Source organism: Geotrypetes seraphini, chromosome 1 (assembly GCF_902459505.1).
Source record: "Geotrypetes seraphini chromosome 1, aGeoSer1.1, whole genome shotgun sequence".
Taxonomy (NCBI): domain Eukaryota; kingdom Metazoa; phylum Chordata; class Amphibia; order Gymnophiona; family Dermophiidae; genus Geotrypetes; species Geotrypetes seraphini.
Genome location: NC_047084.1, coordinates 28,342,261 through 28,369,728, shown reverse-complemented (window position 1 = coordinate 28,369,728; position 27,468 = coordinate 28,342,261). Strand labels below are relative to the sequence as shown.

The following is a 27,468-nucleotide window of genomic DNA, read 5'->3' as shown; positions in this document are numbered from 1 at the left end:
GTCTTTACCCCATGTTCACCATTTGCCCTTTCAATGTCTTTATCTCCCCCCCCCACACACACACACTTTTTCAGCATTACTTCTATGTCTCTATTTCACCTCCTCTTCATGTCCCCTATGTATCTCTATCCTTATTCAGTAGGTCCTGCTTACCCTTTCTCTTCTTTGTGTCACTATCTCCATTTTCAGCTCTCCCCCCTTTTCCTTTGTTACTGCACCCTGTAGCCAGAATCTTTCTACCCTCCCTCCACTCCAGTCCAGCCCAGTATGAAATATTTCCTTTTGTTTCCCTCTCCTCTCTCTTTCTCTCTCTCTTCTCCTCCCTCACCCACGAGTCCTGCATCTGGCCCTCTCCCTTCTACCTGCACCTGGCAAAACCCCCCTGCTCCGCGGCTCTCTTAAGCAACTCGTCAGCAGCGGTGATCAAGACAAGCTGCCGACATCGAGGCCTTCCCTCTACGAGTCCCGCCTTTGTGGAAAAAGAAAGTTGAAACAAGCGGGACTCGCAGAGGGTAGGCCCCGACGTCAGAAGCTTGTGTCGATCGCTGCTGCTGAGTTGCCGAAGAGAGCCGCGGAGCAAGGGGTGTGGCCGGAAGCAAGTAGAAGGGAGAGGGCTGCTGGAAGAGATAGAAGTTCCGGAGTATGACACCCACCCGGGCCAGGATGATTTCTTTTTCAGGCTGTTGCTGCTGCCGCCACCACGCCCCCCCCCCCCCCCTGAAATGACAAAAACAGCCTAATACCCGGTGTCGGCGTCTTTGACGTCGGGGAGAGGAAGGCTGATAGGCCCGGTAGATCGGGACAGCAACACGAGTCTATCACGGAGCCCGGGATGGGCTCTGCGATCGACTCACGTTGCCTTCCTGAGCTACTGGTCGATCGCGATCGACGTGTTGGGCACCCCTGCCATAGAGTGATGTTTATTTCATGAGAAAAGAAAAAATAAGAAAGAAAACTCATACAAGAAGTTGCAAGACTGTAACCTTTATTTATTTATTTATTTTTGCAACCCAACATGGAGCGTGACCAGCATTGAAACAGTTACAATGACTGGAAGGCAAACTCTGGTTCATCTCTAGGGGGGAGCGTTCCTTCCTTGAAGAGTTTCACGTTTCTGAGTAACTCATATTTTGTTGACCACTATCCATGCTAAGGTTACTTGTTTGAAAGAGAGGTCAGTTTATATAGTTTTGGAAGACCTTTTGAAAGGCAAGGTGATATCCCAGGACAAACAGGCAACATATTCTCACATGTGGTGAGATCATCCATGGAGCCCTGGTATGGACGGCTTTAAAAGTGCATCGCCACTTTAAGAACTTAAGTTAGCAAACCACCTGCACCGCGCATACACAAGTGCCTTCTCGCCCAGCGTAGGCATTCGGCTTATCAGTTCTTAGTTTTCTGCAGAGCTAAGAAGACGTGTTTTTTGAAAGCTGTTCAAACTTTATTGCCTTTTGCCTTCCCGCTCCTGCGTTTTCTTTCTTTAGTCTTTATTTTCATTGTTTCATTTTTTTCTTTAAAAAAAAAAAAAAAAAAGAAGAGGGGAAACTTTGGTTGACGGGGCCTCTTTGTTCACCTAAGCGATTGAGTTTAATTTAACTGAGGCAGTTATCTCGTCAATGTCACGTCTGTTAACCGGTTTTAAAAAGTGCAGCAAGTGTCAGCCAATATCAATTACAGACCCCCCACTCTTGGTGTTTGCAGTGTCTTGGCCCAGAACACCATGTCCACTCCTGTACATGTTGTTCTTCTCTTCAGAAATGATCCATCAAGAGCCGCAAACTTCACAAGAGAAGTTATTCGGTACCACCATGGACATCGACAAACCATTTTTAGAGGGGAATGCGGATGAATCAGAGGAGAATCGAGAGTAAGACCTGCATGAAAATGTAGGCGGAAGAAGATGCAAGCATAAGACCTGCATATATTGTAGGTGAAGACCCCTGAGAACCCCAAATAGTTATTTTTCTAAGAGAGACATTGTACAATCTTCTAAGCAGTCATTTTCCTCTCTGCCAGTAAGAGAGAGATTCACCTTTCCTCCAGAAACAAGCAGTCAGATTTCCTTACTGTGACATCACTGTTTTGGGACTTTTCAGAACAGTACAATAAGAGGTCCTCCTAAGAAGTACTAACAAAGGATAGTGTAACTCAGGAAGGTGGGGGCTTGCTCTCTGAAGTTATTAACCTTAGTATTGGTACGGCATTTGTCAGGGAAATATAGAAAGGTCAGTTTTGGCACCAGGTGATGTCACGCTTCATTATGACTCCATGATAAGTGTATAAACCATTCAGCCAATAAAAATGACATATGTGACAAACCAATGAGAAGTGAGTAACTAGGAGGTACCCTAAGCTACTGAAATAATATATATGTGACATGCTAGATGGCATTAGGGGAGAAGGAGGAAAGGAGAGTGAGGAGTGAGACCCCAAAGAACATCAGCTTGCTATTTCGTATGTATGCTATCCTTTGTAGCCAATATGCTATACTTTGCTATTTCATATGAGTTGCCTTTTGCTTATTACTAATAAACTTATCTTATAACAGCTATTTGGTTTATTGCAAGAATTTGTCTGTTTATGGCAAGATTTCGCAGCATCTTATCATCATGGACTCAGGGGCACATCGGTCCAGAACGACAGCCATGGCTCTGAACTTCCGAAAAGGGAATTACAAAGGGATGAGACTCATGGTGGGGAAGAAAATTAAGAAGAGGATAAGCACTGTAAAAACGCTAAAGCAAGCTTGGTCCCTTTTTAAGGACACAGTCACCAAGGCGCAAAATCTATATATACTGCATATCAACAAGGGATCCAAGAGAGAGAAAAAAAGAACCGGTGTAGCTCACTGTAGAGGTGAAGGAAGTGATTAGAGACAAGAAAACTTCGTTTAAGGAATGGAAAAGGTCAAAGATGGACGAAAACTGGAATAAACACAATCAATATCAACGCAGGTGCTATAAGGTGGTAAAAGGAGCCAAAGGAGACTACGAGGAAAAAATAGCCAAAGAGGTGAAAAACTTCAAGCCGTTCTTTAGATATATTAAGGGGAAACAACCTGCAAAGGAAGTGGTGGGACCGTTGGATGACCATGGAATAAAGGAAGTGCTAAAGGAGGACAAGAGAGGTAAGTGAATCGGGCCGGAGGGAAATCAGGGTGCAAAGGGGTCGCAAACCGATCAGTACACAATCAGTTTCTTTTAGAGAATGACACGGTGGCGGTTTACCCGCAGCCACCACATTTTAGCCGCGGGTCACCCGCCGAAAACGGGGAAGAAAACTAGCAGTCGCTGCGGCGACGGGGACAAGGCCATTCACCGCCCGCGGGGCGGTGAATGGTCTTGTCTCCGCAGTGAGGTATCAAGGATCGCGCGGTCCCCGCAGCCACCGCCCCGCCCGTAGCATTTAGCCAGCTCCCTCCCTCCACCTCACCTTAAATTTCGAGTTTTCTGGCTTCCTTTTTTCCGAGCCGCACGTGTTCAAAAATCCGTGCACGTGCGGCTGCGCGAGTCAATCAATCTTCTCCTCTGACGCAACCGGAAACAGGAAGTTGCAGGAGAGGAGAAGTTTGATTGACTCGCGCAGCCGCGCGTGCACGGATTTTTGAACACGTGCGGCTCGGAAAAAAGGAAGCCGGAAAACTCGAAATTTAAGGTGAGGTGGAGGGAGGGAGCTGGCTAAATGCACGGCTTTTTGAACGCGTGCGGCTAGGGAAAAAGGAAGCCGGCAAACTCGGAACGAATATAAGGTGAGGTGGAGGGAGAGTGGGGGCTGCTGGACCATTCTTCATTACTTTGCCATACTAATTCCATTCTATGTTAGGTGCCACGGACTCAGATTCGAGTCCTAGCGATGATGAGTTAAAGATCCCAAAAGAAGCCAACTTCTAAATCCAGTGGTTAGAGCTACACTACACTCCTTGTGACCGTGGGCAAGTCACTTAATCCCTATTGCTTCTGACACAATGGGCAGTTCCAAAGACCAAGACTGGCCAGTGTCAAAGACAGGATGCTGAGCTTGATAGACCCTTAGTCTCCACTGTTTTTAGTGATCAACAAAGTTCTATGTTTCTATAATCACCCTAATTCTGTTATCATTGGACTAGATATTCAAAATGATTTAAATGGCCAGGACAGGCTCCTGGCTGTTCAAATCATCTGTCCAGGGCTAACCAGGCATTTTCAATCTTCATGTTCAGCCCAAATGGTGTCACACAATTCAGCAAAAATACCCAATGTTGTTCCTCATAATTTAAATATTGCTCATAGAAGGAACAACATTGGGTATTTTTGCAAATGGAAGTTGGAGGGTTAATTCCCTTGAAACAGCCAATTGAGTGAAACATGAATTCATGCTGGGACACAAGATAGGTTGAATTTGTTTTGAATTTAAAAAGAAAAATGATCAATGAAGAATACTATAATGGCAAGAAAATATAATGATAAAACAGCAACTAATTTTGCCTATTTTTATATATTAAAAAAGTACTACATAAGGTGAATGTCCATATTGCTGTCTGTTGTTCTGCTGAGCACTGGCATTGAAACAGCAAAATGCATTTATTGCATACTTGTCCTCTGTCGGAAACATTATGGTGGTATATTAGTTGTGTTAATAAAAATTTATAAACAAAGCCCTGCCAGCTGAACATCTCTTTCTCTAGTTCAGCAGCAGGAACTTTGATTTATAAGAATGGAATACGCTAAATATTAGAGTACTAAGGCTTATATGGATGCTGCGGGGACGGTGACGGGGCGGTGAATGGGATGGCAGTGACGGGGCGGTGAAAGGGATGGCAGTGACGGTGACGGGGCGGTGAATGGAATGGCGGTGACGGGGCGGTGCAGAGGATGGTGGGCTGGGGACGGGGCGGTGACGGGGACAGATTTTTTCCCCGTGTCATTCTCTAGTTTCTTTTATGAATCTAGCTCTATGAGCTTAACCATGGACAAAAACACTCACACACAGACAATCGGAAGGCTAAGTATGACACACAGAAGGATGGATGGCCCCCCAGCTAGGCCCCCCCACATCCAGCATAGATCCATTTCTGTTGTTGCACTCCAGAGTCCCCTCCCTGGTTTCTCCATCATCCTAGTCCTATAATTTGAAAGTGCATCACCAAGTATATGGATAGCTGTACACACTATTCATGGCAATCCCACCCCTCCCACCACTCCAACTGACAATCGCCTATCCATTCACACCACTCAGTCCTTTCATTCTCTCCCTCTACCATCCCCCCACCACCCCAGAGAACCACACTCCTTTCCGGAGAGGCCACTCGGGCTGAATAATCATTAAATAAGAGTTGCCCTTTCCCGAAAATCTGGTATCCCTAAAATTACCTAATAACCGAATGGCAGTATTCTGCAAAGTTTGTAAACTTTTTAATTGCCCTGCCATTTTTCCTGCATAGACTAAATTACCATAATCCAATTTAGATAACATAAGCATTATTAAAGTATGTAAAGAATCCTCATCTAAAAAATTCCAAATAGCTCTAATCTGCCTCAATGCTCCAAACCCTTTTCCAATCACTATAGAAACCTTATTCTAAAATTTTAAATGACAAGTCAAATAATATTCTCAGATACCTAAAACTGTTTACCAGTTTTACATGATGTTGATCCACCTGGGCTTATGGGAGGCCTGCAGTGGGCATCGGAGGCTGGGTGCAGAGTTAAGGAGGGAGGAAAAGAAGGAAGGAGGGGCTGGGTGTAAGGCAGGGCAATTGAATATAACACCTCCTCCCCCTCCAGTTTAAATTAGATGAACCTTTTTTCCCCCTCTTTTGGGGCAAAAAAAGTTATCTCGATTTATAATTGGATTGGTATATATTCGAGTATATCTGCAGCATGTGAACAATTACTATTAATCATCAAGGCTTCAAGTACACTTCTCCCTCAATATTCGTGGGGGTTAGGGGCAGAGCCGGCCCGCGAATATTGAAAATTTGCGAATAACATTTGGGCCGGCTCTAACCCACCCCCCGCCTTCCCCCGGCATTCCAGACCTTACCCGGTGGTCTAGTGGGTTTTCAGGGCAGGAGCGATCTTCCTACGCTCCTGCCCCGTGCAGATCACTCATACAAAATGGCTGCCATGAGTTCCCGTAGTCTCTTGAGACTATGAAGGGAATTCCCCACAGCCATTTTGTATGAGTGATCTGCATGGGACAGGAGTGTAGGAAGATTGCTCCTGCCCCAAAAGCCCATTAGAGCACCAGGTAAGGTCCAGGGAGGTCCGGGATGCAGCGTTTCTTTTCTTTTCCCCACCAAAAATTGTGAATAACCGAATCCGCGGATACTGAAACCGCTGATTTGGAGGGAGAAGTGTAATAAAATCAAATGTCTTTGAAACAATGTAAATTGAATATTTTTTGCCATATATTCAGAATGAATCATGTGTTAGCAGATGGTGAATCTATTTTCAGTTAGAAAAAACACCCAAAAAAGGAGCAGTACATTCCAGAGCTTAATTATTCTCTGAGTGAAAAAATATTTCTTTTTATTGGTTTTAAAAGTACTTCCTGTAACTTCGAGCATCCCCCTAATCATTTTAATTTTTGATGGAGTACAAAATCAATCGACTTGTACCTGTTCTACACCACTCAGGATTTTGTAGACTTAAATCATATCTCCACTCAGCCGTCTCTTTTCCAAGCTGAAGACCTTTTTAGTCTTTCCTTATAAAAGTGGAGATCCATCTTCTTTAGCATTTTGGTCGTTCTTCTTTGATCCTTTTCTAGTTCCGTTATATCTTTATTGAGATAAGGCGACCAGAACTGAACGCAGTACTCCAGGTGAGGTTGCACCGTGGAGCGATACAAAGGCATTATAACATTCTTAGTCTTGTTAACCCTCCATTTTTATATAATTCCTTATAACTTGTTGCTTTTTTGGCCACCACTACACATTGGGCAGAAAGTTTCATCGTATTCTCTACAATGACACCCAGATCTTTTACTTGGTCACTAATCTCCTAGATGGACCCTAGCATCTGGTACCTTTCTTTTTCATATTATTATTTTCTGTAGGTAGATTTATGGGTATACTAATTAGCGTAACATAAACAAGTTACATGCATCTTAGTTGATAGGGAAACCATAAACTCCTTATCCCAGGATTCTGTTATTTTACCAGTTTATACTAAGAATAGAGACCAGGGTTATATGAAATATTTTATTATAGAAATAGAAAAATATAATTCACAAGTCAGCAGTAAATAATAACTAAATATTGTTCACAATGTCTCTGTACATACATATATCTCATTACATAATTATTACACAATAATCCATAAGTAAATGAGTAGATATAACTATTTCTTACACACTAATTAATTCCTTATAATAATTCCTGATTAGCAGCAATCTATTACAGTTTATCACCCAGAGTAATTAACAACTCCTTTCCTGAAAACCAATCAGAGATCTACCTTGCCCCACTGATAAGAAAATATAATTCCTTGCTCACCATCCCTAAGGTAAAGCCTCCTCCGATCAAGGAGATGGAAATTTTCTTCAGCGTAGCACGTGGTAGAATCTCTTCTGGTTAGTAAGAGTCCATAATTTACTGCAGTGAGCTGTAAAGTCTATCAGCAAGAGTTCCTTAAGGGATTTGAAAATCAGGTCTGGGTAAAATTCCTGTTCCTTTACTCCCTGGAAAAGAGCTAATCACAAGAGGTAACTTCTCAGGTCTTAATTATTATAGAAGGTGCAGATAATCCAATGTTAAGATGTAAGCTTCCTTACACCTCAGCATAGAATAAATAATTAGATACCTTCTTCTTAGTTCTCATCAGATGATCTCTTTCTGACCAATCCAGAAACAATCCTAATTAGTAGTCTTTCACCAATTAGTAGCCATTCTGTATCTTCGTGTACCAGCCTTCCAGAGAGGTGCCTCAGTACATAAAAACATAAGAAATGCCTCCGCTGGGTCAGACCTGAGGTCCATCGCACCCAGCAGTCCGCTCACGCAGCGGCCCAACAGGTCCAGGACCTGTGCAGTAAATTTCTATCTATACCCCTCTATCCCCTTTTCCAGCAGGAATTTGTCCAATCCTTTCTTAAACCCCAGTACCGTACTCTGCCCTATAACGTCCTCTGAAATTGCATTCCAGGTGTCCACCACACGTTGTGTAAAGAAGAATTTCCTAGCATTTGTTTTGAATTTGCCCCCTTTCAACTTTTCCGAATGCCCTCTTGTTTTTTTATTTTCTGAAAGTTTGAAGAATCTGTCCCTCTCTACTCTCTCTATGCCCTTCATGATCTTGTAAGTCTCTATCATATCCCCTCTTAATCTTCTCTTTTCCAGGGAAGAGAGTCCCAGTTTATCCAATCTCTCAGCGTATGAAAGGCTTTCCATCCCCTTAATCAGTCGTGTCGCTCTCCTCTGAACTCTCTCGAGTAATGCCATATCCTTCTTAAGGTACGGTGACCAATACTGGACGCAGTACTCAAGATGTGGACGCACCATTGCCCGATACAGCGGCAGGATAACTTCTTTCGTTCTGGTTGTAATACCCTTCTTGATTATACCTAGCATTCTATTTGCTCTCTTAGCGGCAGCTGCGCACTGTGCTGTCGGCTTCATTGTCATGTCCACCATCACCCCCAAGTCCCTTTCTTGGGTACTCTCATTCAATAACGTCCCTCCCATCGCATAATTATACCTCGGGTTTTTGTTTCCCACATGCAATACTTTACACTTCTCAACATTGAATTTCATCTGCCATCTCTCTGCCCATTCCCCTAGTTTGTCCAAGTCTCTTTGCAATTCTTCGCAGTCCTCCTTTGTCCAAGCTCCACTAAATAGTTTGGTGTCGTCTGCAAATTTTATTATCTCACACTTCGTCCCTGTTTCTAGATCATTTATGAATACGTTAAAAAGCAGCGGCCCGAGCACCAAGCCTTGCGGAACACCACTCGTGACCTTTCTCCAGTCTGAGTAGTGGCCCTTCACCCCTACCCTCTGTTTCCTACCTTCTAACCAGTTTCTGATCCATCTATGCACGTCTCCGTCCACCCCGTGGTTCTTCAGTTTCCTGAGTAGACGTTCATGAGGCACCTTGTCAAAGGCTTTCTGGAAATCTAGGTATATGATATGGGGTCTCCTCTGTCCATCTGTTTGTTAATTCCTTCGAAGAAGTGCAGTAAGTTAGTCAGGCACGACCTTCCCCTGCAGAAACCATATTGGCTGGTTATCAGAAGTTCGTTTCTTTCAAAATGTTCATCGATGTTTTCTTTTATCCCCGCCATTTTCCCCGGAACCGAGGTCAGACTCACTGGTCTGTAGTTTCCCGGGTCACCTCTTGATCCCTTTTTAAAGATGGGCGTAACGTTGGCTATCTTCCAATCCTCCGGAATCACACCTGTTTTCAGAGATAGGTTGCAAATTTGCTGCAGTAGTTCCGCTATTTCCTCCTTTAGTTCCTTCAGAACCCTCGGATGGATTCCATCCGGACCCGGTGATTTGTCAGTTTTTAGTTTTTCTATCTGCCTGCGTACATCATCAAGGCTCACTTCCATGGATGTTAACTTCTGTGCTTGATTTCCCTTGAAGATTTGTTCAGGTTCCGGTATGTTGGTTGTGTCTTCGCTTGTAAATACAGACGAAAAGAACCTGTTAAGTCTTTCTGCGACCTCTTTCTCTTCCCTCACCGCTCCGTCGTCCAGTGGTCCCACCTCCTCCCTAGCCGGCTGTTTCCCTTATCCACGCCGGGTCTTTTGTTCGACTCTTGTTGCACCCTTTTCTGAATCTGGGGATATACAGATTTTGCGCCTCGCTCACCGTGTCCTTGAAAAAGGACCAGGCTTGTTCTACCGTATGCCATTTTTTGGAAGTGTTCCTAAGTTTCTTCTTTACCATTCTTCTCATTGCTTCGTAGTTTCCCTTCCTGAAGTTAAAAGTTGTCGCTATGGTTCTCTTTCCTTTCAGTATTCCTATTTCCACCTTGAACTTGATCATATTATGATCGCTGTTTCCCAAAGGTCCCACTACTTCCACTTCCTTTGCAGGTCCCTTTAGCCCATTTAGGATTAGATCCAGAGTGGCATTTCCTCTCGTTGGTTCTCTAACAAGCTGCTCCAAGAAGCAATCTTGTACAGCCTCCAGAAAGTCTGTCTCCCTAGCGCATCTTGAGCTTCCAAGACTCCAGTCTATCCCAGGGTAGTTGAAGTCTCCCATAATAACTGTGTTACCGCTTTTGCATTCTCGCTTCATCTCGGCTTCCATTTCTTCATCGATTTCTCCGGTTTGTCCGGGTGGACGATAGTATAGACCTATCTTTATTTCAGGCCCTTTCCTTCCTGGTATTTTGACCCATAGCGATTCTAGCTTGTTGGCCATCTCTGCTGTGTCCATTCTTGTCGATTGTATGCTTTCTTTTATGGAAGCTAATTTCTCCTACAACTTTCTCAGGAGCTGAGCCGGGCAGATGTCCTTGACTGGAGAAATACAGAGTATTTCCAGAATACACCTGGCAGGCAGTAAAGATGATTTCTTCTTTTCTCTTCTTGCAAAAGATGGTTCAGGCTTTGTGACATCATAGAGGCCTAACTTCAGGTGTGAACAAGAAATCACTCCTACATTTCTCCTGTCTCTGTCCAGGTTAGTATCTCCCTAGAGCAGTGGTCTCCAATCTGCAGCACCAGGACTTCATGCAGCTGACAAAGTCCTTCATTGTGGTTCACATTTGATAGAAACGCTCTTCAAATTCTTGTTAATTGTGTGTTAATGTGTTAATTTCAATGTTGTCCACTTGATTTAGTAACTGCAAACAATCTCTTAAAAGTGTATTACTCAATTGTCTCATTTATGGAATTTGCTACTGTTGACAATCCAAAAAAGTGAGCTTTAAAAATATATCCTTGAAGTGTTGTAGAATCAATATTGGTAATAATAATAAGTTTATATACTGCAGGACCGTGAAGTTCTGTGCGGTTTACAATGATTAAAAATGCTACAAATTGAGTGGAACTGGCAAGTTAAAACTAGTGAATAGCAGCTCTAAAGATCAGTTAATGTAGGAAAGGTTGTACAAATCAGCTGCCTAAGTACTTCAGGAACAGATATGTTTTTAGGTGTCTCCTGAATTCCCCATAAGTATTAGCAAGCATAAGTAATTACTCCATAATACTGCTTGATATGAGAGAAGATGTTGATGATGACTTTTGAATTGTGTGCTTCTCTCATGTCTATTGGTTGGGAAGGAGAAAAGGTCAGTTATATATTTAGGGGCTTAACCAAACAGTACCTTAAAGCAGAAACAGCCAAACTTAAACGTCACATGTGCCTCCATCGGCAACCAATGCAGGAGTCGGTAGGAAGGAGTTACATGGTCAAACTTCTTCAACCCAAAAATCAGTCTGACTGCGCATTTTGCACCAGTTATAATTGCTGCATATTCTTCTGGGAAATTGCCAGATAGGCGATATTACAGTAGTCAAGTTGGCTCAGTATAAAGGATTGAACTAGAATTCTGAATGATAAAGCATCAAAATATGCTCTGATGGACCGAAGCTTCCAGAGAGTAAAGAAACCCTTTCTAACCAAAGAGTCCACCTGGTCTTTCATGGTTAGGCCCTGGTCCAGTATTACACCCAAAACCTTCATAGTAGGTTGAATAGGGTAACTAAGTTTATTGATGCACAGTGATGTTTTTGTATCAAGTGGGTGAGATGAAGCTACAAAGAATTTTGTTTTTTTCTGAGTTAAGCTTCAGTCTAAATTCAGTCATCCATTGTCATCAAGTCTAGTACTTCTGTTGCCATAAGAGTGATTTCAAAGAGAGAGGCAGCGAATGGGACTGTAAAGTCATCTGCGTAGCTGAATGCTTTTATCCCCAGCTGGGTCAGTTGCGCACCTAATGATGGCATGTAAACCTTAAAAAGCAATGGGGATAGTGGTGACCCCTGTGGAACGCCAGATAGATTACTTGAAGTGTTGGAGAGATTGTAATTAAAACGTACTTGATAGGTGCAGAACATAAGGAAACATCGGAACCAGTCTAGCACCTCTCCTCTGATACCAATTGCATCTAAGCTTGAAAACGTTTGGTGGTCCTCAGAGCTTTCTTGTATTCACACTATATGGCCCTTTACATGAAAAAGGTTGGAGACCACTGCCCTAGGGCATTTCACATATGGGTGATGTCATGTGGTGGAATACTGGTGCAGACACTGCTCAGCGTTCTATGGCTTCCAGAAACTTTTAGCAGCATCCCGCCATGCATGTACCAGTGCTTTCCCTCCCAGCTTGAGCGCATGTGGCTATTGCATTTTTGCAAATCTGAGTGTCTTCATTGTGAACAGGTACCATCTTTTCCTCATTCATTATTTTCCATCCCCTGTCTGGGTTGTATTTTTGTGGCAATTTTTAAGCTTTCTTTGTGTGTTTGTTTTTTGGGGTGTGTTTTTGTTGTTTTTTACAGCTCTGAGCTCCACTTAGGCCTGAGCACCAGGGACTTTTTATTCCTCCTCACCATTTAGTTGTTCAATTTTGGCTCAGTTACTTTTTCCATGATGGCCTAGTAGACTCCCCAGTGGCTTCAACTGATATGCCCAATGTAACAGACCCCCAACTATTGATATTTTGGTGTCTAGGCCTTGATCATGCTGCCTCTGGCATTGTGAGATTCAAAGGTGTAGAAGCTGACAAAGATAAGACTGAATTGTTATAGCAAATATTTCTGTTCTGTGTTCACAGCTGAAGTGCTGGGAGCAGGACCCCAGAAGCCAAAAGCAAATAGGGCTGGAGGTATGGTAGATCTTGAACAATTTTCAGAGGATTGTGTTCATGAGCTAGCTAACTAAACTAAAGGTGGACAGAGTTAAGGTGTAGATCTGAGGGTAATAATAATAATAATAACTTTATTTTTCTATACCGCCACAATCTTGCGACTTCTAGGCGGTTTACAATCAAGATAGCTGGACATTCAGCGAAATATAATAAGCAGATATTCAGAGGAAATACAATACAATAATCATGAGAGCTGGACATTCAATGAAATACAATAAACAGATATTCGGAGGAGGTACAGTGAGCAGAGATTTTAAGAAAGCAAGAAAATAGAAATACAAATTGCTGAGTAAGAGTTTAAGATGTACATTTTGGTGGGTGATGTCCGTAAGGTCCTGTTAGGCCGCATGTTTTAGAAAATAACAACGAATAATTACAATAAGATAACTGTTTATAAGTATCACAGTGTCGTGAAATTCAAGTGGACTGAGGAGGGGGGGGTAAAGGTTTGGGAGAGCGGGTCAATTGTTTAGGTATTTCAGGAACAGGTACGTTTTTAGGCACTTCCTGAATTCCCCGTAGGTAGTGGGTAGGTACTGAATGAACTTAGGGAAGATCTGGTGGCTCCACTGGCTGACCTTTACAATGCTTCTCTAGAGTCTGGAGTTGTACCAGAGGAGTGGAGAAGGACAGTTTTGATCCCTCTCCACAAAAGTAGAAGGAAGAAGGAGGGAACTACAGGACTATAAGTATGACTTCTGTGGCAAGTAAATTAATGGAAACACTTTTAAAACAGAATAGTGAAGTTTTTGGAATCCAGTGGATTACAGCAGTGATCCCCAACCCTGTCCTGGAGGACCACTAGGCCAATAGGGTTTTCAGGATAGTCCTAATGAATATGCATGGAGCAGATTTGCATATCTGTCTGTTCCATTATATGCATATCTCTTTCATGCATATTCTTGCAATGAGTGGTGTATCAAGCACTCATTAAACCTGAAACCTATTCATTAGGTCTAGCCTGAAAACCCGATTGGCTTGGTGGTCCTCCAGGCAGGGTTGGGGACCACTGAATTACTGGACTCAAGGCAGTAGATTCACTAGATGCAAGTCTTATCAGACAAATCTGATTAATTTCTTTGGGTGACAGAGAATTAGATAGAAGGAGTGTGCTAAATATGGTGTATTTATATTTTAGCAAAGCTTTTTAACAGTGTTCCACACAGCTATTTAATAAATAAATTAAGTGCCCTCAGTATGGGCCCCAGAGTGACAGATTAGGACAGACTGGGAGTGTAAAGCAACAGAGGGTCAATGGAGATTGCTTTGAGGAAAGAAATGCTACCAGTGGTGTGCTTCAAGGTTCAGTTCTTGGGCCTGTTCTTTTTAACATTTTTTTGGTTCTTTGCAGATGATACCAAAGTCTGCAATAGAGTAGACACCCCGGATGGTGTGAATAACATGAAGAAAGACCTAGCAAAGCTTGAATGGTCTGAAATTTGGCAGCTAAGATTTAAAGCTAAGAAATGTAAGGTCATTCATTTGGATTGCAAAAATCTAAGGGAATGGTACAGTTTAGGGCAGTGTACCGCAAACTGTGTGCTGCAGCACACCAGTGTGCCTCCTGAGATTTCTGATGTGCCGCAACACACTGGTGAGGAGAGTCGTCCATGTCGGTTGCCTGTCTACAGAGCGTGTCTTTTGCGGCGAGAGGCACGTCTTTTAGGAAGTCAGTCGGCGTGGATTACTCTCCTCCTGGCCGGTGTCTCTCCTCTTCTCCCAGCACCTCCCGGATCCCTGTAAAAGTGGGGTCACGGCAAGATGGTCCTCCGCGCATGCACAGACATTGACGTGATGATGTCACACATGCGCATGACGTCATTGCGTCAACTTCCGGCCGAGGCACTGCATTTAGTATGCCGCCAGCTAGAAAAGTTTGCAGGACACTGGTATAGGGGGTGAAGAACTTTTGTGCACGAAAGAGGAGCAAGACTTGTGTGTGATAGCATGTGATAATCTTAACTTGGACAACAGGTTGAAAAGGCAATGGCGAAAGCTAGTAGGCAGCTTGGATATAAAGGGAGAAAAATGGCTAGTAGGAATTTAGGAGATATTGATGCCTAGTAAGAATTTAGGAGATATAAGACTTTGGTGAGACCTCTTTTAGAATATTGTGTACAAGTCTGGAGACTGCACCTTCAAAAAGATATAAACAAGATAGAGTTAGTATATAGGAAGGCTACTGAAATTGTCGGTGGTCTAAGTCATAAGGCAAACGGGGACAGACAAAGATCTTAATATGCATACTTTGGAAGACATCAGAAGGGGAGAAATAAGAGACTTTAAATACCTACGTGACAAAAATTCACACGGGGCAAGCCTTTCAGTTGAAAGGAAACTGCAAAGTAAGAGGGCATGGGATGAAATTAAGAAGTGATAGGATCAGGATTAATCTAAAGAAATACTTGTTTACAGAGAGTGGTGGATGTGTAGAATAGTCTCCTGGTAGAGGTAGTAAAGACAGACTGAGTTCAAGGAAGCGTGAGGACAGATACATGGGATTTCTTAAGGAGAGGAGGAGATATTAGATGCTGCAGAAGGGCAGACTGGATGGACCATTTAGCCTTGATCTGCTATCATGTTTCTAACCTTCTGGATTTTGTATGTGGAATCTGTTCTTCTTAGGTACTACCTGCAGAGAGAGAGTTCCAGGTTTTCATATGTGCATCCCATAGAACACTGTGAACAGGAACTACCACAGCCTCTTGTGGAGAGGCAACATAGTCTAGGACAGTTAACAACTCAACCCTGGGCTCTTCCTCCATGTCTAACTGAAATGGAATGATTGTTTATTAAGGTACTTTTATGCTGTCCTTCGCAAGATTATCAAAGCGGTTTTTACATTCAGGTACTCTTAAGTATTTTTCCCTATCTTTCCCAGCAGACTCACAGTCTATCTGGGGCAATAGTGGGTTAAGTGACTTGCTCAGGGTCACAAGGAGTGACACAGGGATCAAACCCGCAACCTCAGTGTGCTGCAGCAGGGGTTCTAACCATTAGGCCACTCCTCCACTTCATTTCCCCACCATTTCCCTGGAGGAGACACTGTTCTGTCCTGTGGAGGGGATATATCTGAGGGTATGCCTAAAGATCTCTCCTCAGAGAAGTTCTCAGGTTCCTCCTCAGAAGTCCAGGAGCAGTCCTTATTAGACTTAGAAATATAGTCATCATAAGACATCTGAGTCTGAGCCTGTGCCTGCCTTCGCCTACTGAAGTAGGTTCAGGTCCTCGCATGAAAGTGTAGACTGTCCCTAACACTGAAGGCCAGCTTCCTCCCCTTATGTAGAGAGTCACTGCATCACATTGGTTGGTGCAGACACCAATTCCCGGAGAGGCATGAGAGTTGATGGCCACCTCCAGGATGGGCTGAAGTAGCTCTATGTTTGCTGCAAAAGCCCTCGATGCCTCTGCACTGTACCCTGCAAGGAAGCACCCCCAACTCCTGCTGGAGCATGACTCATATCTACTCCATAAGCATCAGAAATGGCTGGGATGGTGTTGGTATGGAGGCGGCCTGATAATTTGTCAGTGTCAAATTGAAGTCTGAGTTGCAGGGAGACTGGCACGATAGCATCACACCCAAAAGAGATTTATCAACAGACTCTAACCCTACCAAGCAGCCTTCAAAGATTCTGAATGGAGCCAACTGGTCAGAACATGCAAAAATGTAATACTTCCTCCCTCTCTGGTATACTAAGCCCCTCTAAACATTCTTTATACCAAGTCCTATAACCCTTCATTGGAGTTCCTTTTCTATCCCAGCTCCTGTAAACTGTGCCGAGCTCTATGATTGTGGAGAGAATGTGGTATACAAACCTAAGGTTTAGTTAGTTTAGTTTAGAACATCCACATGCACTTCAAAAAGCTCATAAAAACACACCTCTTCTCCAAACTTGGCAACCCATGTTAAAACCCCAGGAAAAGTCTTCCGACGCCATTGATATTCTCTTCCATGTTGCTGCTCACAAATTATGACCACCCTTACTATTTATTTTAATCTCCCTCTTTATAAAGTCCTGTTTAATTCCCACACTGCAGTCTTTCTAGTTTTTCAGTTCTTTCATCTTTATTGTAATTCACTGACTCTTCTCTTCTCTGGAAACTGCCTTGAACCGAAAGGATTTTGTGGTATATAAATAAAGATTTATGTTATGTTCATGTTGTTCACACCATCTGGGATGTCTACACTATTGCAGATTTTGGTATCATCTGCAAAGAGGCAAATCTTACCCCTATTGAATACCGTATTTTTCGTTCCCTAAGATGCACCCTAAATTTAGAGGAGGAAAACAAGAAAAAAAACATTCTTAACCAAATTCTCCCTGCCAGGCTCTGCACTGAACCCCCACTCATTGCCAGGCTCTGCACCCTGTCCCCCCTCTGGTGATCTAGTGGTAGGCTGGGACAGGGCACAGATGTCAAGGCAGATGACTTTTTAAAATATGCAATGGCACCTCAGTAACAACTATAGAAAAATAGACAAATATAGGTCAAAATATAGACAGCAAATATAAATTCTCCAAACTAACACATTTTGATCACTAAATTGAAAATAAAATCATTTTTCCTACTTTTGTTTTGTGGTGATTTCTTTCTTTCTTTCCTCAGGCCTAACAGTTGTCCCTTCTCTCCCTCCTATGTTCCCCTCACTGCCTTCCAGCCTGTCCTCTTCCCAAGCCTGCCCACCGGTTTTAATTGCCTCCTGCTGCTGCCGCTATAAGAACATGTCCACGAAGCAGCAGCAGTGGGGGGGGGGAACTTCTGTCTAAAGCACCGACAGCGAGGGATGAGTAGGGACCCAGCGACGCTTCACTCCCTACAGTGGCTTTTCACTCCCTACAAAGAAAAATTGCTGGGAAGGGCCAGGCGGGTGCAGCGATTGCACGCCACTGGCCCAGAAGCCTTACCCCCGAAGTCGACGAAGAAGCAGCAGATGGGGTGGGACTCCTGGCTCAGCGTGGCACCTTGAACGGAAGGAGTTGATAGAAGGGCCAGGCGGGTGCAGTGATTGCACGCCGCCAGCCCAGAAGCCTTATTCCCGACATCAGAATTGACGTTGGAGTAAGCGCAGGGGTGTCCAACCTTTTGGCTTCTCTGGGCCAAAGTGGCCCCAAAAAATGTTTCTGGGGCCGCGCAAATGCTACAGCAAGACAGAGGAAGGAGCCAGCAAGACGGTTAACACCCGGGGGCAGCAGAGGAAAACACTGCATCACCCTCGACCAGGGCCACACAAAATACTTCACGGGACCGCAGGTTGGACATCCCTGGAGTAAGGCTCCTGGGCCGGTGGCGTGCAATCGCTGCACCTGCCTGGCCTTTCCCTTCCTCTACTTTCGGCTGAAGTGAGCAACCAGCAGCAGCGGCGGCGGGTGAGGGGCGAGCAGTGGCAGCGGCCTAAATAAGGTAAAGGGGGGGATTGGGGGATTCGCTCCATAGGACGCACCCTTTTTTCCACCCACTTTTTGGGGTGGAAAAAGTGTCTTATGGAGCGAAAAATACAGTATATACAATTTGCTCTCCTTTATTTATTTTTTTTTTTAAAGATTATTTATTGAAAATTTTAAACATACAAAGTTTGAAACATACATGTATAAACCAGTACAAACCAAACTGTTGTTACATGACTCTTTGAAACAATGCCAAGAAAAAGAAGGTTACTAGAGCCCCCCCCCCCCCCCCCAAATGTCCTGGATGCAAAGCAAAATAAATGTGCACAGAAAGATAATCAACAACCACTCCGGGCAGTCCAGTCAATATATGGCTTCCACCACAGTAAAACAGGCCTAATCTATGATGCTTCAATGCGGTCAATTTGCTCTCCTTTAAAAAGGGGGGGGGGGTAGGGTAAAAAGGGGGATAGGAAAGGCCCCTTTTTCCTTTCATCCAGGTAAAGTGTTACTGCAGATTCCTGGAAATTGAGCATAGTCATGACAGGTTACAGGCTCAGGTTCTTCTCCCAACCTCCAGATCAGCCTTTATCTTGGACCCAACTTCCCTATTTCCAGTTACTTGGAAGAAGTCCTTTCTTCAATCCACAGCCATAGAGCCAGTCCCACTGCAGGAAACAAATTGGGGTTTCTGCACAGGGTATTTTCTCACCCTAAAGAAGATTGAAGATGTTTACATCCCATTCTGAATCTCTTGGACTTGAATTCTTTTCTTCCAAGGGCGTTACAAGAAATGAGCACATAATCCCAGTCTTTTGGAAGTTGCACTGGGTTACCAATAGCACAGAGAATCCAATATAAAGCAATACTGATTGTTCATCAAACACTTTACCATTCAATATCTTTACATTGTAAGCAATTGCTGATGTTATACTGTCCCAGTAGAGCACTGCGTTCAGAAAATGCCATGTTACTTGAAACATCGACTAAAGCAGGGATCCTCAAACTTTTAAAACAGGGGGCTAGTTCATGGTCCTTCAGACTGTTGGGGGCCAGACTATAGTTTTGGGGGGAAAAAAACAGTACTGAAATCCCTTGCACACTGCACATATCTTATTTGTAGTGCAAAAAAACAATACAATATTTAAAATGAAGAACAATTTTAACCAATATAAACTTAACAGTATTTCAACGGAAAATGTAGGCCTGCTTTTGCCTGATGGGATAGTCAATGTCCGGTTTCATGTTTGTCACTACCAGTCATAGCAAGTGATGCAAGTGTGCATCAGTTAGTCTGGATCTGGTTGGAGATTTCAGATGTTTCATTCTGGAAAAAGTCTATTCACAGACATAGATGTTGCCAAAGATGGTTGCCATTTTGAATGCATGGTTCCTGAGATTAAGAAATGTCTCTGAGAAGAGAGATGCATTGAAATTAGTAAGGCTGCTTGAATTGAATGTGTCTTTCAGAGAGTCATAATTTTGTAGTTCGGTCAGTTCCATTTGGTAAATCAGATCAACGATTTAAATGTCAACAGAAAATGGGTTTTGGAAAAGCCTTATATCCTGTTCATGGAGATAAAGCTCTTTAAATCTCATTTGAAACTCCTTTTGCAACATTTCCAGTGAATCCACACATTTTTTGTTTGGGAATGCAACTGTTGGTTTCTCAGCCAACAGCTTTTGAGTAGTGGAGAGATGGCAGAAGTTTTCCTCCTTCACTTCTTTAATGAGGAGGTCCAATTTTGCTTCAAATGCTTTTACATGTGAATGTATATCATAGATGAGCTTCCCCTATCCTTGAAGTTGCAAATTGAAACTGTTGAGTAGCTCTGTTACATCTGTCAGAAAGGCAAGGTGCCATTTCCATTCTTCATCTTTAAGCTCTGGTGATACTTTGTTTTTTGAAAGCAGAAAAGCAGAAACCTGTGGAAGTAAGTCATAAAAACATTTCAAAACTCTCTCTCAATTCAGCCAACAAATTTCTGTGTGGTATAGAATATTTTCATAGGCAACATTCAGCTCGGACAGAAATTCCTGAAAATGTCTATGGTTTAGTGCATGAAGCCTAATGATAGTGCATGAAGCCTAATGAAGTTAACACAGGACACCACAACTTTCATGACAAGAGTCCCACTTCAGGGATTTACAACACAGTGCTTGTTGGTAGATGAGGCAGTGTTTGGCTATTGGATGCGAATGGTTGTGTTTGTGCAACCACTCCTTTCATAGACCCCACCATGCTAGGAGCACCATCAGTTGTCACACTGGCTAGTTTAGCCCAGTCCAGCTCCAAATCATTCACAGTTTGGCGAAGCTTTTCATAGAAATCCTCTCCTGTTGTTCCATTGATGCTTTGCAGTACAGCAAGCTTCTCTGTAACTTCGAAATGATCATTTGTCCAGCAAATGAAAATTCGAAGTTGTGCAGAATCACAAACATTATTGCTTTCGTCGAGTGCCAACAAAAAATAGTAGTGTTTTTTTTAGGAGTTTTGCAAATACTGATGCAAATTGTCCCCAATCACTAAAACCCCTGATTTTTTTTTTTTTTTTTGTGCATAGACAAGCGATGTTAGTGCATCAATCGCTTGGCTACTTTTCATGGGGTTTTAGCTAATTTGCATGGTCGGATCAGAAAATGGGTAATCGAAGGAGAAAACACGCAATGGGCCATTTTGTGCATCGGGTCGGTAAAAGTGATTGTTGCTAAAGCTGTGAAAACAGGTTTAGCAACGATCTCTGACTTTAGTGCATCTAACCCTAAGTTCTGAGCTCTGGAAGAAGTGTTGTATGCCAGTGATGACCAGTCTTAATGCTCTTGTATGTTTTAGTAGTCCTGCTGTCTATTGAAAACGTCTGTTACAAGTGAGCAGCAATGCTTTTCCAGTTTTCTGTGCAATTAGACTTTGAACAAATGATTTCAAGATTTTTTTTGTTTTGTTTTCTGAATACCATGTAGTCAACAGAGAATGCATTGTCTAATTCTTATCTAGATATGTGTTGCTGTATATAAAAGCATGGAACAGTTTAACCAACTTAGTTAAATACACATGAACTATTGGCATTATGAGAGGGAAAGAGACTGCAGAGCAGTGGGGTCTCCTACCCCTAGATCCTACCTGCTCAGATCTTCTTCCTCTTGCTCACCATGCACTCTCCTTAGTCCTTCCTCTTCACCATAGCCAAGAGTAACAAATTAAAAAAAAATAAAAAATCATAGAACCTCAAATTTTCACAAATGTATTCTGTTACCAAGGAACAGATTGCCACAGGATCTATTGCTATGGGTATGGTATTAGCTGAACTTCACAGCAAGTGGTAGACCCACTTGATGACACAATGTCTTCAGTATATGATGCTAGAGAAAGTTGTCCATTATACAGACAAAATAAAATAGCTATTTCAGGTAAGTGGAAAATAAAATGTAAGGGAAACAATAGTACAGTCAAACCTCGGTTTACGAGCACACCGGTTTGCGAGTGTTTTCCAGACGAGCAAAACATTCACAAAATCGGCGTCTCGGAAACCGAGCTTGACTCGATTTACGAGAGCACCCCCCCTGTGATCCAGTATCCCCCTGCTCGTGTCACCCCCCCCCCAGCCGCGATTTGGCGTCCCCCATGCACCCACCCAAACACATTGACTTACCCTCATATGGCACCAGCACCAACGCACAGGACATGCCGGTGCCTGAAGATCTGCCGTCTTCTCGGAGAGAGTGAAACTAGAAGGCCTTAAGCATGCGCAGATGCTCAAGGCTCAGCAAAAGGATGACGGCAGATCTTCGGGCACCGGCATGTCCTGTGCGTTGGTGCCGGTGCCGGTGCCATATGGGGGTAAGCCAATGTGTTTGGGTGGGTGGGTGCATGGAGGATGCCAAATCGCGGTGGGGAGAGTGACGTGAGTGGAGGGGGGATGCCGGATCACAGGGGGAGGGGATGTGGGGCAGCGCCGGTGGCCTCGGGGGGGGGGGGGGTTAAGGTGGAGCAGCGCCACTGGCCTCGGGGGATGGGGGTGGGTCGGAACGCATCAAGCGAGTTTCCCTTACTTCCTATGGGGAAACTCGCTTATATATACGAGTAACTTGGTTTACGAGCATGCTTCTGGAATGAATTATGCTCGTAAACCACTGTATTTATATTAATTACTTTAGCAGAGATGCCATCTTACCTAGTTCTAGCTGGAAAATTTGGAACCATCTTAGATTTCTGACCACACCATGCTGGTACATTATGAGACGTGCAACACTGATTTCAGTTGGGGAAAAAAAGGCAGTAAAATTTATTCCACATTGCTTTGAGATGTATGTTCAAAACCAGGGATGGTGAAAGTCTCCAGCCTACAACCAGATAGCTTGATATCTCTGCTATAGTTGACTGTCACAAAATCTTATCTTATTTTTTCACTTCACTTGAGAGGCTGAGGGTGGTGGAGGGGGGGAAGGTGCAGCAAGTCCCGAGGAGTAGTTGCTTCTGGCTCCAAGCTCTTGGTACCCAGCAGGAACAACCCACTCTGGCAGGTGGGGAGTTTGACTGGGACAGTACAATTGTCAAACCATAACGCAGGTGTCCTAAGGCGAGGAGGACAGAAAACCTCCTGTAGAGCAGAAGGGCAAAAGCTTACATGATCTTGATTTTCAGTATGAATACAGACTCTGAAAGCAAGGCTTCAAGAGCCTTCTGACTTTTTGGGTTTAAGTAGAAGGTGTTAGAAAAGATACCACAGAGATGACTGGCTTATGGTTGCCAAGCATTCATAGCAATATTGCTGTTTGATCTTTTTGATATAAGAACATAAGAAGTTGCCTCCGCTGAGGCAGACCAGAGGTCCATCTTGCCCAGCGGTCCGCTCCCACGGCGGCCCATCAGGCCTAATTGCCTGAACAGTGTCCCTGACTAATTTTGTAACTGCCTCTAATCCTCTAATCTTATCCTTATAACCTACTCCTATCTGTACCCCTCAATCCCTTTGTCTTCCAGGTACCTATCCAAACCTTCTTTGAAGCACTGTAGCATGCTCCTGCTTATTACATCCTTTGGTAACGCATTCCATGTATCCACCATCCTCTGGGTGAAAAAGAACTTCCTGGCGTTTGTTCTAAACCTTCCCCCTTTCAATTTCTCTGAGTGCCCCCTTGTACTTGTGGTTCCCCATAATTTGAAAAATCTGTTTTGAGACATACAAATAATCCTTCATTCTCTAACACTATCATTCCTCATCCCCCTACCACCACCACCACACACACTTAAAAAAAAATATCTCTTGCTTAGTTTAATTATATGTGTTTCTTACAGGAAGTTGAAAAAAGAAGAAGAATAGAAGAGGCATATAAAAATGCCCTGACAGAATTAAAGAAAAAATCCCATTTTGGAGGGCCAGACTACGAGGTAGGCATTCTATCCTGCCTACTTTTCTTCCAGAACTGGATGATGGTATAAAAGTATTTGCTCTCCTATTTGAGAAAAATGCTAATACAATTAACTTTAAAAAAGCAGTCCTAATAGGGAACTAACTAGAATACATATTTATCAGTGCACAATGCAATTATGTAGTATTTATGTGGCAACAAAGTTTAATTCCAGTGCAATATGAGTGGTATGCTGAACCTTAGGGTACTCTTTCCATTCTCGTGGACATCCTACAGAAAGATGTCAATCACAGCTTTTGAAACCTCTTCCTTCTCCTAGTAGTCTGCTGCCCTCTTCAGTTTTTCTTTCTGAAGGTAAGTGTGAAAGGTGTCCTCTGATCTGCTTGATTTATTTCTTTTTTATTTAGTGATGGTTTTGCATTTTTTTGCTCTAGTCTCAGTCTTTTTCAAGAAACCAGAGATCCCTCTTGATAAGGGTCTACTCTGCCTACACAGAGAGGAGCAGATTTTAAATCTGCAGCTGGCAAGTGCATCCTTTGGGAACCTGTTTCAACTAGCCGTTCTCCTGGTGTTTGCTTGCTCCTTTTGACTTGGTCAGAGGCTGGAGTGCAGGCTGTTTAGGCACTAGTAGTATTCCCTCAGGGTGCTCATTATGCCAGCTGCATTGTCTCCTTCCTTTTTAGTGAGAGGTCTGTGGGGGGTTTGAGGATCAGTCCATGAAAGTCCGACTGGCAGCCTGAAGATTCCAACAAAGTGGTTGAGTGACTGGAAGCAGAGGGTTTCTTCTAGAACAGCAACACCTGAGAGTTACTGAAGCAGGCAGCAGCAGCATTTCCCCAGCCTGTGGGGAAAAATCAAGGATGGGGGTCTTCAAATTGAATGCAGGCAGACCTTAAGAAATTGGAAGACTGGGCATCCAAATGGCAGATGAAATTTAATGTGGACAGATGCAAAGTAATGCACATTGGGAAGAATAACCCAAATCATGGTTACCAGATGCTAGGATCCATCTTGTGAGTTAGCACCCAAGAAAAAGATTTGTATGTCATTGTAGACAATACGATGAAACCTTCCACACAATGTGTGGCGGCAGCCAAAAAAGTAAACAAGATGTTGGGAATTATTTTGAAAACGGATGGTTAACAAGACTAAGAATGTTATAATGCCTCTGTACCTCTCCATGGTGTGACCTCACCTGCACTCAATTCTGGTTGCATTATCTCAAGAAAGATATAGCGCACTATAAAAGGTTCAGAGAAGAGTGACCAAGATAATAAAGGGGATGGTGAATGGCCTTGTCCCCATACCCGCGGCAACCAGTCTATATTTCCCCCATCCTGCGGGTTACCCATGAACACCTGCAGGTAACAGTTACCATGTCATTCTCTACTATGGAATGTGTTGCCAGAGGTTGTAAGAGCGGATAGCGTAACTGGTTTTAAGACAGGTTTGGACAATTTCCTGGAGGAAAAGTCCATAGTCTGTTATTGAGACAGACATGGGGAAGCCACTACTTGCCCTGAATCATAAGAACATAAGCAGTGCCTCCGCCGGGTCAGACCATAGGTCCATCCTGCCCAGCAGTCCGCTCCCGCGGCGGCCCAGACTAGTCACGACCTGTCTGTATCACCAGAAGAGGCTCCCTTGCCACCTTGGTTTCTCATTTAAGTCCTGTCTTCCTATCGAAGTCCTAACCTTCCGGTCTTGCACATGCACGACCTGGTTTGGTTTCTATACTCATTACTTGGTTAGCTTTTTATACTTGTGTTACATCCCAGCTCCTCCCTCAGTATCCCGCGATCCCTTTATCCCTCAGGAATCCGTCCAATCCCTGTTTGAATCCCTGTACCGTACTCTGCCTGATCACTTCCTCCGGTAGCGCATTCCAAGTGTCCACGACCCTTTGGGTGAAAAAAAACTTCCTTGCATTTGTTTTGAACCTATCTCCCTTCAGTTTCTCCGAATGCCCCCTCGTATTCGCTGTCCCTTTCAGTCTGAAGAATCTGTCCCTATCCACCCTCTCTATGCCCCTCATGATCTTGAAGGTCTCTATCATATCTCCCCTGAGCCTCCTCTTCTCCAGAGAGAAGAGCCCCAGCCTATCCAACCTCTCGGCGTATGGGCAGTGTTCCAGCCCTTTTACCATTTTCGTTGCTCTCCTTTGTACTCTCTCAAGTACCGCCATGTCCTTCTTGAGGTGCGGCGACCAATACTGAACGCAATATTCCAGATGTGGACGCACCATCGCTCGATACAATGGCATGATGACTTCCCGTGTTCTGGTTGTTATGCCCTTCTTTATGATGCCCAGCATCCTGTTGGCTTTTTTCGAGGCTGCTGCGCACTGTGCAGATGGCTTCAGTGATGCATCCACCAGCACACCCAAGTCTCTCTCAAGTCTGCTGTCTCCCAACAATACCCCCCCCCCCCCAATTTGTAGTTGAACAACAGGTTCTTTTTCCCTATATGCATGACCTTGCATTTGTCCACGTTAAAGCGCATTTGCCATTTGTTTGCCCAGTCTTCCAGCTTGTCAAGGTCCCTTTGTAGGTCCTCACACTCCTCCCTGGTCTTAACTCTGCCGCACAGTTTGGTATCGTCTGCAAATTTTATAACCTCGCACTTTGCCTCCTTTTCCAGGTCATTGATAAATATGTTAAAGAGTAACAGCCCCAGCACCGACCCCTGTGGCACACCGCTTGTGACTCCCCTCCAGTCAGAATCGGTAGCATGGAATGTTGCTTCTCTTTGGATTTTTGCCAGGTACTAGTAACCTGGATTGGCCACCATGAGGAAAGGCTACTGGGCTAGATGGACCATTGGTCTGACCCAGTAAGGCTATTTTTATGTTCTTAGGTATGCCATTCTGGACAAGCGGGCTATCTCCCCATAGCCGCGAGCCTACGCAGAAGGAATCCACTCTAGATTTTGTATGTAACACTCCTAATTCAGTGGGAGCTCTACAGCCATCTACAGTTTTTCTTTTCTGAATACGAGCCAGAAGGAGTGTTTCTGTTTTGCTCTGCTTGAGTTATTTTCAGATTTCTTTGGTTTATGGTGCTGGGAGCTTCCCTGTTTGTGGGTCCAGCTCTACCTGCATGGAGAAGAAGCAGATGGTGGTCTGCAGCTGACAGGCCAATAATCTTGTGGTACCTGTTAGACAGCCTTTAGAAGCATTTTTGAAACTCAGGGCCGTCCCTGGTTAGCATGGCTCACCTACTGCTTGACAGGGGTTTGAGCGCAGGCTGTCAGGCATCCGTAGGAAGCTCAGTGGTGTCTCTTAGAATGCCAGCTGTGTTTTCGCCTTCCCCCTTCTAGTTGCATATACTTCGGTACGCGAGGGTGGGGACTTGGTCAGACACTGTGTCCAACTAGCAGCCCAAAGATCAGCATTGGAGGAGACATTCTGGGTGAGGTAGGATTTCTTCTCCCTTTCCAGCTGCTATTCAGAGCTGAAGTAGGCTGTTACATGGGGGAATCAGCTTTACAATGGTTTGTGCTTGTTCCTTTGTGTTGCCCCTCTACAAAAATCCTAAATTCACCAGGTTTGTCTTTTATTTTGTTTTTTCAAGTGTGTGTTTTGTGCCAAAATCCTGATGTGGCCATCTTAAATTTCAGCAGTCTTTTTTTTTTTTTCTAAAGTTTCCTGCAGCTCCAAAACTTCCAGTTATGCCTCAATATGTTGGGATGGAGTCCTTGGGTGTCAGGTCAAAAGCGCGCCGGGACAAAGGCGCGCCCAGACAATTGAGCGCAGCGCGGAGGCGCACGCCGCTCAAAATTACTGTTTTTAGGGCTCTGACGGTGGGGTGGGGGGAATCCCCCCACCCCACCCCACCCCACTTTACTTAATAGACATCGCGCCGCGTTGTGGGGGGTTTGGGGGGTTGTAACCCCCCACATTTT

General features: G+C 44.0%; 1 protein-coding gene across 4 annotated transcripts in view; it reads left to right on the top strand.

The window, feature by feature from the left end:
* The window catches only part of CERT1 (ceramide transporter 1), a 418,213-nt gene that overhangs the window by 221,864 nt on the left and 168,881 nt on the right, over positions 1 to 27,468 (top strand). For all 4 annotated transcript variants that reach the window (XM_033929301.1, XM_033929302.1, XM_033929303.1 and 1 more), the window contains one exon: positions 23,492 to 23,584. In XM_033929301.1, coding sequence (XP_033785192.1) covers positions 23,492 to 23,584 — 93 coding nt within the window. The remainder of the gene's footprint in view (positions 1 to 23,491; positions 23,585 to 27,468) is intronic.